General features: G+C 39.0%; 1 protein-coding gene and 1 long non-coding RNA gene across 5 annotated transcripts in view; both read left to right on the top strand.

Moving 5' to 3' along the window:
• Nucleotides 1-14114, top strand: part of LOC306645380 — a 268819-nt gene that overhangs the window by 135652 nt on the left and 119053 nt on the right. The gene's annotated exons all lie outside the window — the stretch shown is intronic.
• Nucleotides 1-14114, top strand: part of GLDC (glycine decarboxylase) — a 114361-nt gene that overhangs the window by 45823 nt on the left and 54424 nt on the right. For all 4 annotated transcript variants that reach the window (XR_013759608.1, XM_079113023.1, XM_079113022.1 and 1 more), the window contains exons 9-15: nucleotides 6424-6529; nucleotides 8017-8156; nucleotides 8686-8766; nucleotides 10449-10546; nucleotides 11539-11623; nucleotides 11799-11840; nucleotides 13730-13872. Coding sequence is in view for 3 of the 4 variants with exons in the window: in XM_079113023.1 (XP_078969149.1) it covers nucleotides 6424-6529; nucleotides 8017-8156; nucleotides 8686-8766; nucleotides 10449-10546; nucleotides 11539-11623; nucleotides 11799-11840; nucleotides 13730-13872 (695 nt within the window). In the remaining variant the exon portion in view is untranslated. The remainder of the gene's footprint in view (nucleotides 1-6423; nucleotides 6530-8016; nucleotides 8157-8685; nucleotides 8767-10448; nucleotides 10547-11538; nucleotides 11624-11798; nucleotides 11841-13729; nucleotides 13873-14114) is intronic.

Genomic DNA, 14114 nt, shown 5'->3' with positions numbered 1-14114 from the left:
ATTTTAAGTCCTTTCGGTATAGGCCGAGGAGTGGGATAGCTGGGTCAAATGGTAGGTCCATTCCAAGTTTTGTAAGGAATCTCCACACTGCTGTCCAGAGTGGCTGCACTCATTTGCAGTCCCACCAGCAATGTATGAGTGTACCTTTTTCCCCACATCCTCTCCAACACCTGTTGTTGCTTGTATTCTTGATAATCGCCATTCTAATTGGGGTGAGATGGAATCTTAGTGTAGTTTTGATTTGCATTTCTCTTATTACTAGAGATGTTGAACATTTTTTCATATATCTGTTGATTGCTTGTACATCTTCTTCTGTGAAGTGTCTGTTCATTTCCTTAGCCCATTTGTTGATTGGGTTATTTGTATTCTTGGTGTAGAGTTTTTTGAGTTCTTTATATATTCTGGAAATTAGTGTTCTATCTGAAGTATGAGGGGCAAAGATATTCTCCCACTCTGTAGGCTCTCTCTTCACATTGCTGATAGTTTCCTTTGCTGAGAGAAAGCTATTTAGTTTGAATCTATTTCAGTTATTGATTCTTGCTTTTATTTCTTGTGCTATGGGAGTCTTGTTAAGGAAGTCTGATCCTAGGCCAACAAGGTGAAGATTTGGACCTACTTTTTCTTCTATAAGATGCATGGTCTCTGGTCTGATTTCAAGGTCCTTGATTCATTGTGAGTTGATTTTTGTGCAGGGTGAGAGGTAGGGGTTTAGTTTCATTCTGTTGCATATGGATTTCCAGTTTTCCCAGCACCATTTGTTGAAGAGGCTATCTTTTCTCCATTGCATATTTTTGGCACCTTTGTCTAGTATTAGAAAATTGTATTTATTTGGGTTTGTGTCCGTGTCCTCTATTCTGTACCATTGATCTACCTGTCTATTTTGGTGCCAATACCATGCTGTTTTTGTTATTATTGCTTTGTAGTATAGTTGAAGTTCTGGTATTGCGATACTCCCTGTTTCATTCTTCCTGCTAAGGATTGCTTTAGCTATTCTGGGTTTCTTATTCTTCCAGACGAATTTCATGATTGCTTGCTCTATTTCTGTGAGGTACATCATTGGGATTTTAATTGGAATTGCATTGAATCTGTATAGCACTTTTGGTAGTATGGCCATTTTGACAATATTAATTCTGCCTATCCAAGAACATGGGAGATCTTTCCATCTTCTAAGGTCTTCCTTAATTTCTTTCTTCAATGTTTTGTAGTTTTCATTGTAGAGATCTTTTACCTCTTTGGTTAGATTGATACCCAAGTATTTTATTTTTTTTTGAGGCTATTGCAAATGGAGTTGTTTTCCTCATTTCCCTTTCAGCTGTTTCATCGCTTGCATATAAAAATGCTGTAGATTTATGTGTGTTGGTTTTATAGCCTGCTATTTTGCTGAATTCATTGAGGTCTAGAAGTTTTCTGGAGGAGGTTTTTGGATCCTCTAAATATAGAATCATGTCATCCGCAAATAGTGACAGCTTAAGTTCCTCTTTTCCTATTCATATCCCTTTAATTTCTTTAGTCTGCCTAATTGCTCTGGCTAGAGTTTCAAGGACAATGTTGAATAGAAGTAGTGGAAGAGGACATCCCTGTCTTGTTCCCGTTTTTAAAGGGAATGGTTTCAGTTTTTCTCCATGAAGAATGATGTTGGCCATGGGCTTAGCATAAATAGCCTTTACAATGTTCAGGTATGTTCCTACTATCCCTATTTTTTCTAGTGTTTTGAGCATGAAGGGGTGTTGTATTTTGTCAAATGCTTTTTCTGTGTTAATTGAAATAACCATATGATTCTTATCCTTAAGTCTATTGACATGATGGAATACGTTTATTGATTTACGAATGTTGAACCATCCTTGCATTCGAGGAATGAACCCCACTTGATCGTGGTGCACAATTTTCTTAATATGTTTTTGGATACGGTTTGCCAATATTTTGTTAAGGATCTTTGCATCTATATTCATCAAGGATATTGGTCTAAAATTTTCTTTCCTTGATGTGTCTTTTCATGGTTTGGGTATGAGGGTGATATTAGCTTCATAGAATGAGTTTGGTAGGGTACCCTCCTTTTCTATTTCCTGGAATACTTTGAGAAGTATTGGAATGAGTTCTTCTTTGACGGTCTTGTAGAACTCGGCTGAGAATCTGTCTGGTCCTGGGCTTTTCTTGGATGGTAGATTTTTAATGACTTCTTCTATTTCATTGCTTGATATTGATTTGTTTAAATCGTGTATGTCCTCCTGGTTCAGTTTGGGAGGAGCATATGTCTCTAGAAATTTGTCAATGTCTTTGGTAGTTTCTATTTTGTTGGAATACAGATTTTCAAAGTAGCTTCTCATTATGTTCTGTATCTCAGTGGTGTCTGTCGTGATATTTCCTTTTGCATCATGTATTTTAGTAATTTGAGTCTTCTCTCTCCTTCTCTTTGTTAGTGTGGCTAAGGGTTTATCTATTTTGTTTACTTTCTCAAAGAACCAACTTTTTGTTATGTCAATTTTTTGAATAGTTTCTTTTGTTTCAATTTCATTGATTTCAGCTCTGATTTTAATTATTTCCTGTCTTCTACTACTTTTGCTGTTATTCTGTTCTTCTTTTTCTAGGGCTTTGAGCTGTAATGTTAGGTCATTTAATTGTTGACTTTTCATTCTTTTCTGGAATGCGCTCCATGCAATGAATTTTCCTCTTAGTACCGCTTTCATAGTGTCCCAGAGATTTTGATATGTTGTATCATCATTCTCATTGACCTCTAAGAATTTTTTAATCTCCTCCCTGATGTTTTTTGTATCCATGTTTCATTCAATAGCATATTATTTAGTCTTCAAGTGTTGGAGTAATTTCCTTTTTATATTTTGTCATTGATTTCTACTCTCAGTCCATTATGATCTGATAGAACACAAGGCAGTATCTCTATTTTTTTGCATTTCCTAAGGGCTGCTTTGTGGCATAACACATGGTCTATTTTCGAGAAGGTTCCATGTGCTGCTGAGAAGAAAGTGTATCCGCTTGTTGATGGATGGAATATTCTATATATGTCTATTAAGTCTAGGTTATTGATTGTGTTATTGAGTTCTATGGTTTCTTTGGTTGGATTTTGTTTGGAAGATCTATCTAGTGGTGACAGCGGTGCGTTAAAGTTGCCCAGAATTATTGTGTTGTGGTCTATGTGATTCTTGAAATTGAGAAGGATTTGTTTGATGTACAGGGATGCACCATTGTTTGGGGCATAAATATTTACTATCGTTATGTCTTCCTGATTTATGGTTCCCTTAAGCAATATGAAATGTCCTTCTTTATCCCTTCTGACTAACTTTGGCTTGAAGTCCACTTTATCTGATATAAGGATAGAAACCCCTGCTTTTTTAGTGAGTCCATGTGCGTGGCAGGTTTTTCCCATCCTTTCACCTTTAGTCTGCGGATGTCTTTTTCTATGAGATGAGTCTCTTGCAGGCAGCATATTGTTGGGTCTTTCTTTTTAATCCATTCTGCCAGTCTATGTCTTTTGATTGAGGAGTTAGGCCATTAACGTTTAGGGTTATTATTGAGAAATGATTTGTATTCCCAGTCATTTGGCTTATTTTTGGTTTTTAAGTTGGCTTGGTTTCTCCTTTGAGTCATTTTTCTCTAGGTTAGTTCCTCCCTTTGCTGACCTACATTGTTGTTTTTCATTTCTTCCTCATGGAATATTTTGTTGAGAACATTCTGTAGTGCAGACTTTCTATTTGTAAATTCTTTTAACTGTTGTTTATCATGGAAGGATTTTATTTCATCTTCAAATCTGAAGGTTAGTTTTGCTGGGTATAGGATTCTTTGTTGGCAACCATGTTCTTTCAGAGCTTGAAATACGTTGTTCCAGGCCCTTCTAGCTTTCAGAGTCTGGGTTGAGAAGTCTGCTGCTATCCGTATTAGTCTCCCCCTATATGTAATCTGATGCTTTTCTCTCGCGGCCTTCAAAATCCTATCTTTATTTTGAATGTTAGGCATTTTCATTATAATGTGCCTTGGTGTGGATCTGTTGTGATTCTGTGCATTTGGTGTTCTGTAAGCCTCTTGTATTTGATTTTCCATTTCATTTTTCAGTTTTGGGAAATTTTCTGATATTATTTCATTGAATAGGTTGTTCATTCCTTTGGTTTGTATCTCTGTGCCTTCCTGAATCCCAGTAATTCTTAAATTTGGTCTTTTCATGATGTCCCATGGTTTTTGGAGATTTTGTTCATGATGTCTTACCATCTTCTCTGTTTGGGTACCTTTATATTCAAGATTAAATATTTTGTCTTCATTGTCTGAGATTCTGTCTTCCAAGTGGTCTAGTCTCTTGGTGATGCTTTCCATTGAGTTTTTTATTTGGTTTATTGTCTCCTTCATTTCAAGGATTTCTTTTTCTTTTTTTTTTTTTTTTGAGAATCTCTATCTCTTTGTTGAAATGATCTTTTGCTTCCTGCAGGTGCTCTTTCAGCTTACTGGTATTATCATTCATTGCCTGCATTTGCTCTCTTATCTCATCCTTTGTTTCGCGAATCATCTTAATGATGTATAATCTGAAGTCCTTTTCCGACATTTCTTCTAACATACTGTCATTGGATTCTATTACTATAGAATCTAGATTTGTTTGGATCATTTTCTTCCCTTGTTTTTTCATGTTGTTCATGTATCTTCCCCTCTAGCAGTGCAGATCTGGGGTATTGCAGATTTCCCCCTGTAGGCTTATAGTGGCCCTATAGGTTTCCAAAACCCTTTCTTTAAGGGGAGATCAATATTAGCAGTGCCCAAATCAGACACTATGCAATCCTAGATCAAATAGCCCCTATGGGGACAATAACAAAATTGTCATAATAAACAAAATGAGTTCAAATGTTATCTTCGGTAAAACAAACAGGTTTGCAATAAGGTGTGCAGTTTCTAATGGAGGACAAAGAGGAGGTAGAGGGATGTAGAATATGGCTGTTAATGGGATAAGAATAGAATATACAGAAGTTCTAGAAAATAGAAAGGGTGAGAGTGTAATCAAAAGAAATCGGATGTTAGCATGCAAATAAGGGAGAAAGAGACTCTGAGGGAACAGGTAAACAAAAGGAAAAGAAAGCAAGAAACGTAAAGAAATAAAAACTTAAATTTTTTTAAAAAAGGAGAAAAAAGAAAATCTACTATATAATAGTTATATACTAATGAAACCTCCCAGTGTTCAGTAGCCTGATGTATGAGAGGTACCTGACAATGAGCTTCAAGCCTCCAGCAGGCGTCTCAGGATGGGATTTGCCTCACCCGAAGATCGAGCTACGGCTTCCAGGATTATCCAAGATGGCTGCTCTGGCTTCCAAATGTGTTGGCAAATGGGGAGCTGCAGCTCAGGGGTGGACGTGGTCAGCTAGAGGTCCTGGAGACAGGATGCAGTTGGTCTGTCAGGGGTCCTGGTGGTCAGGTATGTTTGATGTGGTTGTGGGATCCTGGAGGCCGGGTGCAATCATTTGGTCTGGGTTCCCGGTGATAGGGTGCAGTCAGTTGTTCTGGGGGTCCTGGCAGCAGGGAGCAGTCAGTTGATGTGAGGGCCCCAGAGGCAGGGAGCGATTGGTTGGGCTGAGGGATCCTGGAGACGGGGCTCAGTCAGTCGGGCCAGGGGTTCTAAGGGGCCTGACTGTTGTCTCAAAATGGCGGCAGCCACGTGTAATCAAACCTGCAGGTACTGTAACAGAGAACTTCCAGGTGACAGCAGGCAGCTGGTGCTCCACTGGCGGTCTGCGGTCAGTCTGCTGGCAGCTGTCGGATGATTGGGAGGTGAACCTCAAGCGTTGGGTGATGGATAGGGGTAAGGCAGGCGATGGACAGGCGAGAGGCAGGCAAATGGCGGATGATAGATGCCTGACAGTGAGCCCTGAGGTTGACTTTGAACATGCAATCCTCCTGCTTCAGCCTCCCCAGACCCTGGGATCATGGGTGTCACACCTGGTATCACTGAGTTTTTGAGTGTTTGGAAATTGCTTGCTGCTTTTATTTATTTATTCATTTATTTATTTTTTGGCTTCATTCCTGAAGAACTGTTTAAATATAAAATTCTCAGATCTCACTTCTTTCCTCTGACGTTTTTCTTGCTCCACTGTCTTCCTATATCAAATATTGCTTTTTCACGTCAGATGGCAGCCTGCTTGTCCTCCTTATGGGTGTCGTGGTTATGTTGCATCAGTAAGATTCCCTTTATAGTGATTAAATTTGAAAGTTTAGTATAGTGACTTCAGAGTGTTTCGGATGCTGTCTTTACCATCAGGTAGTCAGGCAGTTCACAAATGGTCCCCGACTACCATAGAAAATGCAGGAAATATGGTCATTTTGTGTAGTTCCTGTTTTCAGTTTTGGCATCCCAAGGCATGTAATTTCTCCCTCCCACTAATCGCCTTCTGTGCCATTGTTGCGCCTGGTTCCCTAAACGTTCTTTTATTCTTTTAGGCCCTCTTGGCAAATATGGCTGCCATGTTTGCAATCTACCATGGTTCCCACGGGCTGAAGCATATTGCTCGGCGGGTACATAATGCCACTTTGATTTTGTCTGAAGGTGAGTCAATTATCTGTTTCAAAATTTTGAGGCAAAACAAGACTGATAAATCTGAGTAAGAAAAATTGAAAACTTGGAACATGTCTAATACAGAATGCAAAATTCAAAGTCAAATGAGAAACTGGGAAAAATATTTTCAACATCCATGATAGGCTGAGTGTTAGTAGTTTTAATATATAGAGTGCTCTCTCCATACCCATAAACACCAAAGAGATGAACATTCTGATGGAAAAATGAGCAAAGGACACTAAATGTAATTTAGAAAGAAAAAAATATACAAATAAATGGCCAATGAACATACAAAATTTCAGCCTCACTGTTAATGAAGGAAATACAGTGGATAGAGTATCACAGTATTTGTCTATCACTTTGGCAAAGACTAAGAATGCTGAACTAGGGGCAGTCTACATGTCTGTACTCCCAGTGACTCAGGAGTCTGAGGCAAGAGGATCCCATGTTTGAGTCCAGCCTCTGCAATTAAGCAAGATCCTGTATCAAAGTAAAAAAGAGTTGGTGATATAACTCAGTGGTAGAGTGCCTCTGGGTTCAGTCCCCAGTACCATAAAAAATAAGAAATGCTGATAACATGTGGGTGACTTTTATGGATGACACTTTATATAGCAAGTGCTTTAAAAATGTCCCTACAATTTTATCTAGAAATTTTATTTCTAGGAATATATCTAAAAGTCATAATAAAATAAGTGTGTAAAGAATGGCCATTCAAACTTTGTTTATAATAGCTGAGTCTTGGAAATAGCCTACAAGTTTGTGTGTTTGTTGCAGCAGTAAACTTGATGTTTAGTAATTAAACTATTACTTAAATTTAAAAAGTGCATAGAAAAAATAAACATGTTTAAAATCTGTTTTTTATAACTGTGAATACTTCTTTACTTTTACATTCAGTCTTTTGTAGAGAGCTTTCAGTATCATTTTTTGAACTATTAGATTGTTTTCCTTCATCCTTGTCACAGGGATGGACTTTAGAAACATTTTCCTTCCCCTGCCCCACCCCAAACCAGAAACTTGAAAGAACACAAGAAAAAACAAATAAAAGGCAAGATCTGTTTACATAATAAAGTTTAACAATGTGATTAAATTATGGTATACATCCATGTTTGACAGTCATACAGCTATTGAAAATAATGATAGATATCATGTTTTAGTTATAAAAAAGTACAACAAAATATATATACCTGGTCCCTACCTCGCCCACATGCACATATCACCATTTCTGGAGGAATATGTACCAAAATGTAAGCAGTACTGATTCCTTGTTGGTGACGATGATGATTTTTCTTCTTTTCTAATCTGTATTTCATAATTTTCTGTAGCATAGTAATAAAGGTACCTATTTTTTAAAGCAGCCACCAAAACACTGGCTCGGACCAAGAGTAGTCTGTGGTAGAAGTCCTAATCTCTCTGTGGGATGTCAATGGGTGAGGAGCAGGTTTCTGTGTCAGTGACTGGTGGCTCCCCATCTTGTATAGGTCTTAAGCGAGCAGGGCATCAGCTCCAGCATGACCTATTCTTTGACACCTTGAAGGTTCAGTGTGGCTGCTCAGTGAAAGAGGTCTTGGGCAGGGCCACCCAGCGGCAAATCAATTTTCGGATTTTTGAGGACGGCACAGTAAGTCAAGTTTTCTGCATTTTTACCAATTCCTTAAGTTTTCACGAGTTTTTCTCATTAAAAGCTTTCCTTTTCATTAAAAAAAATATTGGAACTTTGGACACAATATTTGTAAATAATTTCCAGTTTAGAACACTGGGACCTTTTCAAATAGTTTGCCTACAGCTTTCCTCAAGTCTTTGTGTTTTCATACAGACTGTTCAAGGACAAGGCTCTATTAAATGATATAAATAAAGGAGGTTAAGCGGAGAAAAAGTTAAGCATATTTAGTTCTAATAGGAGTGCCCTTGGACTTAGCAGCCATTGGACTGTTAGAATCCATAAGTGGCTTGCAGAACTCTAGCCTTGTGAAGTCGCAGCCTGGTGTAGTTGCCATCCCTTACGGGTCACCTTGGACTGACTGGTATACTGATAATTGCAATGACCAGGAATTTTGTTCACGACTTTCTGCCTTTGATCTTTCCTCTGGTTCCTCCACTGATCTTGGAGTTTAGAGTTGATGTCTTTTGTTTTGCTTTTGTTTCTGTAGCTTGGTATTTCTCTTGATGAAACAGTCAATGAAAAAGACCTAGATGATTTGTTATGGATCTTTGGCTGTGAGTCATCTGCAGTAAGTAAAATAAAATCACGCATTCCTCATAATGACTCTTAGACGGGGTGTTTAAGATGGCTTTGCCACTTGTGGGCCTGAGTGTGAGGGAGAGAGGGCCCAAGTATGACATTGGGTGGCCTGCTGTTAAAATTACGCCACTGACTCTCCCTTGTTCCTGTGAGTGCTGGCAGCTCAAGGTCATTGTTGTAAGGCTCCAGCCAGGACCGTGCAGCCAGGCTAGTTGGAAGTATCACTAATGGTGTTTAATTGAAACTGTTCCTAATACAAAGATTCATGACATTAGCATCTTGGTTTATGTCATTTCTGGAGAAAAATTATGATAATCATTTATTTATAAATAATTATCGAGAACCTAATATATGCCAAATACTGTGCTAGGCCCTGAAGATGGAGTGGTGGATTGGGCATGACCCTGCCCTCACTGAGCATGTAGTCCAGGGGGCTTCCAGGCACAGAAGCACAACATTGCAACCCAGGTGACACCATAGGTGATGTGTGAGGATGCTCTGGGGCCCAGAGGGTGCGCTCCTCAGCAACACTTGCGTTAATTGGTCTGAGATCTGAAAGACGAGTAGGGGTTGTCCCACATGGCCCAATGGAGGAGGGAGGTTTTAGAGGAATTCCAAGCACTGGGGGGAAATAGCCACAAAGACCAAGAAGAGAGAGATTGCATGAGAAATGTGATCACTTCAGCATGACTGAGTTGGTTTCTGAAATAATGCAGTAGCAGGGATAAGCCAGGAGAAGGGTTCTGGTCCCATGGGAGGAGAGTAGTTGGCACCTATCTAGACACTGCATTGCTCGGTGCTTAGTGATCACTCAGTGACTATTTGTTGAATGAGTTAATGAAGGAAAACCATACTGCCGAGGTAGAGACAACCCCAGAGTGCTCAGTGGCACCCGATGCCAATCGTAAATGGCAAAAGAAGCTTCACAATATTTTTTTTCGAATTTCACTTATTAATTAACCAGGACTGAATAAGTTCCTCTCCAGAACACTGCACAAAATTTAATTACATTTATTTGGTCTCTCCATTGGAAGACTGTTTCTGGGGCCACTCATGCAGGGCTCAAGATGGCCATGTATTTAATCACATATTCTGGATATTAAACTCTTATCAGATATGTGGGTTCCTATTCTGTGGGTTCTCTTGACGTTCTTTTTCTTTTTAAAATATTTTTTAGTTGCCAATGGATCTTTTATTTATTTATTTATATGTGGTACTAAGGATGGAACCCAGGGCCTCACACATGACAGACAAGTGCTCTACTACTGAGCCACAACCCCAGCCCACTCTTGACATTCTTGATAGTGTTCTTTGATGAACAAATGTTTTTAATTAATTAATTTTGTGGTGCTAGGGACAGAACCCAGGGCCTTATGTATGCCAAGCAAGCACTCTCTGAGCTACACTCTTCCCAAATGTTTTTGATTTTACTGCAATCACAATTTGTCTTTTGCTGTTCTTGCGTCTGGTGTCCTATTCAAGAAAGCCAAACCCAAGGCTTTATAGATTTGCCCCTATATTTTCTTCTAAGAGTTTAATAGTTCTGGGTTTTAAATGTATGTCTTTGATCCATTTTGCATGTCCTGTGGCCTAGCTACCTGAAAGCCTGGATGTCCACTGTGCTCCCAGGCACAGCTCTGGCCCTTGAGTTTCTCTTGTCTCTCTGTGTAGGAACTGGTGGCTGAAAGCATGGGAGAGGAACGGAGAGGTATTCCAGGGTCTGCATTCAAGAGAACTAGCCCATTCCTCACACATCAGGTGTTCAACAGGTTTGTGTGGCTTGGATGACTTCTGTGTCTTGTGTCTTGGCAGTAAGCTAGGGAGCCCAGTAAGGAGCTGCTTCTATCCTGATTGTGATATGGTCTGGGTCTCTGTGGCTCACCTGCACCTACTAAAAATCAATACCATAAAGATATCATTCCTTGGATAAAGAAAATGTGATACACACACACACACACACACACACACACACACACACACACACACACACATTGGAATATTACTCAGCTTTGAAGAAGAATGAAATTATGGCATTTGCTGGTAAATGGATGGAGTTGGAGAATATCATGCTAAGTGAAATAAGCCAAACCCAAAAAACCAAAGACTGAATGTTTTCTCTGATATGCAGATGCTTATAAACAATAAGGTGGTGGGGGCGCTAGAGAAGACTAGAACTACTTTATATTAGGTAGAGGGGAGTGAAGGGAGGGGAAGGGGTATGGGGTTAGGAAGGATAGTAGAGCGAAACAGACATTATTACCCCATGTATATATATGACTATATGACCAATGTGATCCTACAATATGTACAATCAGAAAAATGAGAAATTACACTCCATTTATGTGTGATCTATCAAAATGTATAAATGCAGTCTACTGTCACGTACAACTAATTAGAACAACAATAATAACAAGATATTATTCCTGATTTGGGCCAAGCGTGCCTTGTTACTTGGCCCCGCTCCACTGGCACTGTTGGGGGAGAGGGGAGTTTGGAAGTATAATTGCCAAGCTGAAGTTTTTACCCAGGAACCCTGTCTTCTCTTCTTCCCAACTTCCTCTCATGCCCACAGTCAGCTTCTTGAATCAGGTGTTCTCTGTAGTCATAGGGGTTTTGTACCCTTCCTTCTGATGTATAGCTGACATGTTGCCCATGGCCAAAATTTCTCCGTATTTTGAAGGTAGATGTCAGTGTGTCTCTGCAAGATGTGCATGGACTTATCTGATATCATTGGCCCTAACCATGTATCTTGTGTTCACAGCTATCACTCAGAAACAAATATCGTCCGGTATATGAAGAAACTAGAGAACAAAGACATTTCCCTTGTTCACAGCATGATTCCACTGGTAGTTGTTTGTGGCCTTCCTTCTTACCTCTAGTCCTACCCTGATCTGACCCCTTTGGGTCATATCTAATACACTGCAAGAGGGGTGAAGGGGCAGCCATGTGGGGAGAGAGGAGGGTTGATGGATGACTGTAGCAGATCACTAATGTGATACATGTTGGATGTGCTTCTTAAAGGGATCCTGCACCATGAAGCTCAATAGCTCATCTGAACTCACAGTAAGTAGGTCACTTCTGTTAAGAGGGTATTTACTAGGTGTTTTCCAGCTTGTACAGAAACTGGTATCTACAGAAATCTACCAGGGCTATGACTTAATAATTCCTTTAATAATTTTTTGCCTTGCTGTTCACCAATCTTGGGAGAAACCATGATACTTCATACAACTTGACTATTTAAATGTATGGGTAAAATTACCTTTTTTGGGGGGGTGGGTGTGCTGGGGATCAAATTCAGGATGCTGTTCATATTCTATTATTATTATTATTATTATTATTACTACTACTACTACTACTATTATTTGGGTTCTTATTATGTTGCCCAGGCTGGTCTCAAATTCATGGTTTCAAGCAACCTTCCTGCCTCATCCTCTCAAGTAATTGCAGCTATAGGCATGTACCACCATGCTTTGCTATGTCAAATTATTTTTTAAAAATTAAAATAATTAGATATATAGTATTTGTGCCTTCATGTCCTTTTTAAAATTTAATTTTTAATTTTTTTGACAATACAGGGACTTGAACCCAGGGTGCTCTACCACAGAGCTACCTCTCAGCCTTATTTATTTATTTATTTGGGTACTAGGGATTTAACACTTTATTACTGAGCTACATCCCCAGACCTTTTTATTTTTTTTGTGACAGGGTCTCACTAAGTTGCTGAGGCTGGCCTCTAATTTGCAATCCTCCTTCCTAAGCCTTCTGAATCACTGGGATTACAGGGTGTACCACCATGCCTGGCTTTATTTATTATTTTGAGGCAGGGTTTTGATAAGTTACCCAAAGTGACCTTGAACTTGGGATCCTCCTGAAGTCCCTGGGGTTACAGGCATGTGCCACTGCATCAGCTTGATTTTATTTTTTTTAATCTGTTATAATAAAAACTTTAATTTTATCAGTTTGTAATTGTTAACCTCAGATAGAATTAAGAACCTTAAGCCTTCATTCTACAGAACATTGTGTCAGAAGGGTATGAATTTGGGTCTGGGGTTGTAGCTCAGTGGTAGAGCACTTGCCTAGCATGTGTGAGACCCTGGTTTCAATCCTCAGTATCACATAAAAATAAATAAATAAAATAAAGGTATTGTGTCCATCTACGACTAGAAAAAATATTTTAAAAAAAAGGGTGTGGGGGGATGGGAAGGGAAAAGTCAGAATGAATTGGACATCACTTTTCTGTGTTCATATATGAATACAGACCAGTGAAACTCCACATCATGTACAGCCACAAGAATGGGAAGTTATATTCCATCTACGTATGATATGTCAAAATACATTCTACTGTCTGTCTAACTAAAAAGAACAAATTAAAAAAAATGAAAAAGAGTATGAATTTGAGGCTTAAATTTTTTCCTAATGCCAACAGGGTATTTGTGTAACCTGGTGTTTTGGTTGATAAGTATCTCTACAAGGCCAGGATCCTTTTAACAAAGTTAACATTCCTTTTATTTATAGGATTATTCTAATGTGACAAATCACATTAGAATCACATTAGGCAAAGGAAATCATTTTATATTTTGAAAGGATATATTTGCTTTTATATTTATGCCTTGTTCTGCTTAATGAAGAGAATAATATGTATACATGTAAGAGTTTGAAAATACTCACTGTGTTTCATGGATGTAAATCTACTTGGGGGCCTTTTTATCCCTAAATTTTTTTTATAGGTTCCCTTTGTGACCTTTGTGTTGCATTGTACATTGAAGATAGTGATAGCACTGAGTTAATAAGACTGTGGTGAGACTAAGTGAATTAATATGTTTAAGTGCTTGGAATTGTCCCTGGCACAGAGGAGGCATTTTTTGGTTCTAGGTATCGTCATCATTATCCTTAAAGTTGCTGCAATTACAATATTCATATATGCACTTTTGACCTTTTTTCTTGTTCTTTAGCCCATCACATGGAAAGAATTTGCAAACATCCACCCCTTTGTGCCTCTGGAACAAGCTCAAGGATACCAGCAGCTTTTCCGTGAACTTGAGAAAGATTTGTGTGAACTCACAGGTTATGACCAAGTCTCTTTCCAGCCTAACAGGTAAGGGGATTTATTTTCCTCCTATTTGTTATCCATTGTCATATAACATCCACCCCCACTAGAGACTTAAAATAGCATTTTATTTTGTGTCATCCTGCGAGTTGCTGGGCATCTCCTGTGAGTTGACTGGGGTGATGGGGCCAGAAGGTCCAAGCTGGCCTCATCACCTACCTGGAAAGTTGGTGATGCTTCGTTGACTGGGAGTGCTGTTGAGGATATTGGCCAGAGCCTTGGTTCTTCCT

The sequence above is a fragment of the Sciurus vulgaris genome (assembly GCF_902686455.1).
Source record: "Sciurus vulgaris genome assembly, chromosome: 15".
Lineage (NCBI taxonomy): Eukaryota > Metazoa > Chordata > Mammalia > Rodentia > Sciuridae > Sciurus > Sciurus vulgaris.
The sequence above is the reverse complement of the archived record's forward strand: the minus strand, read 5'-3'. Positions and strand labels throughout refer to the sequence as shown.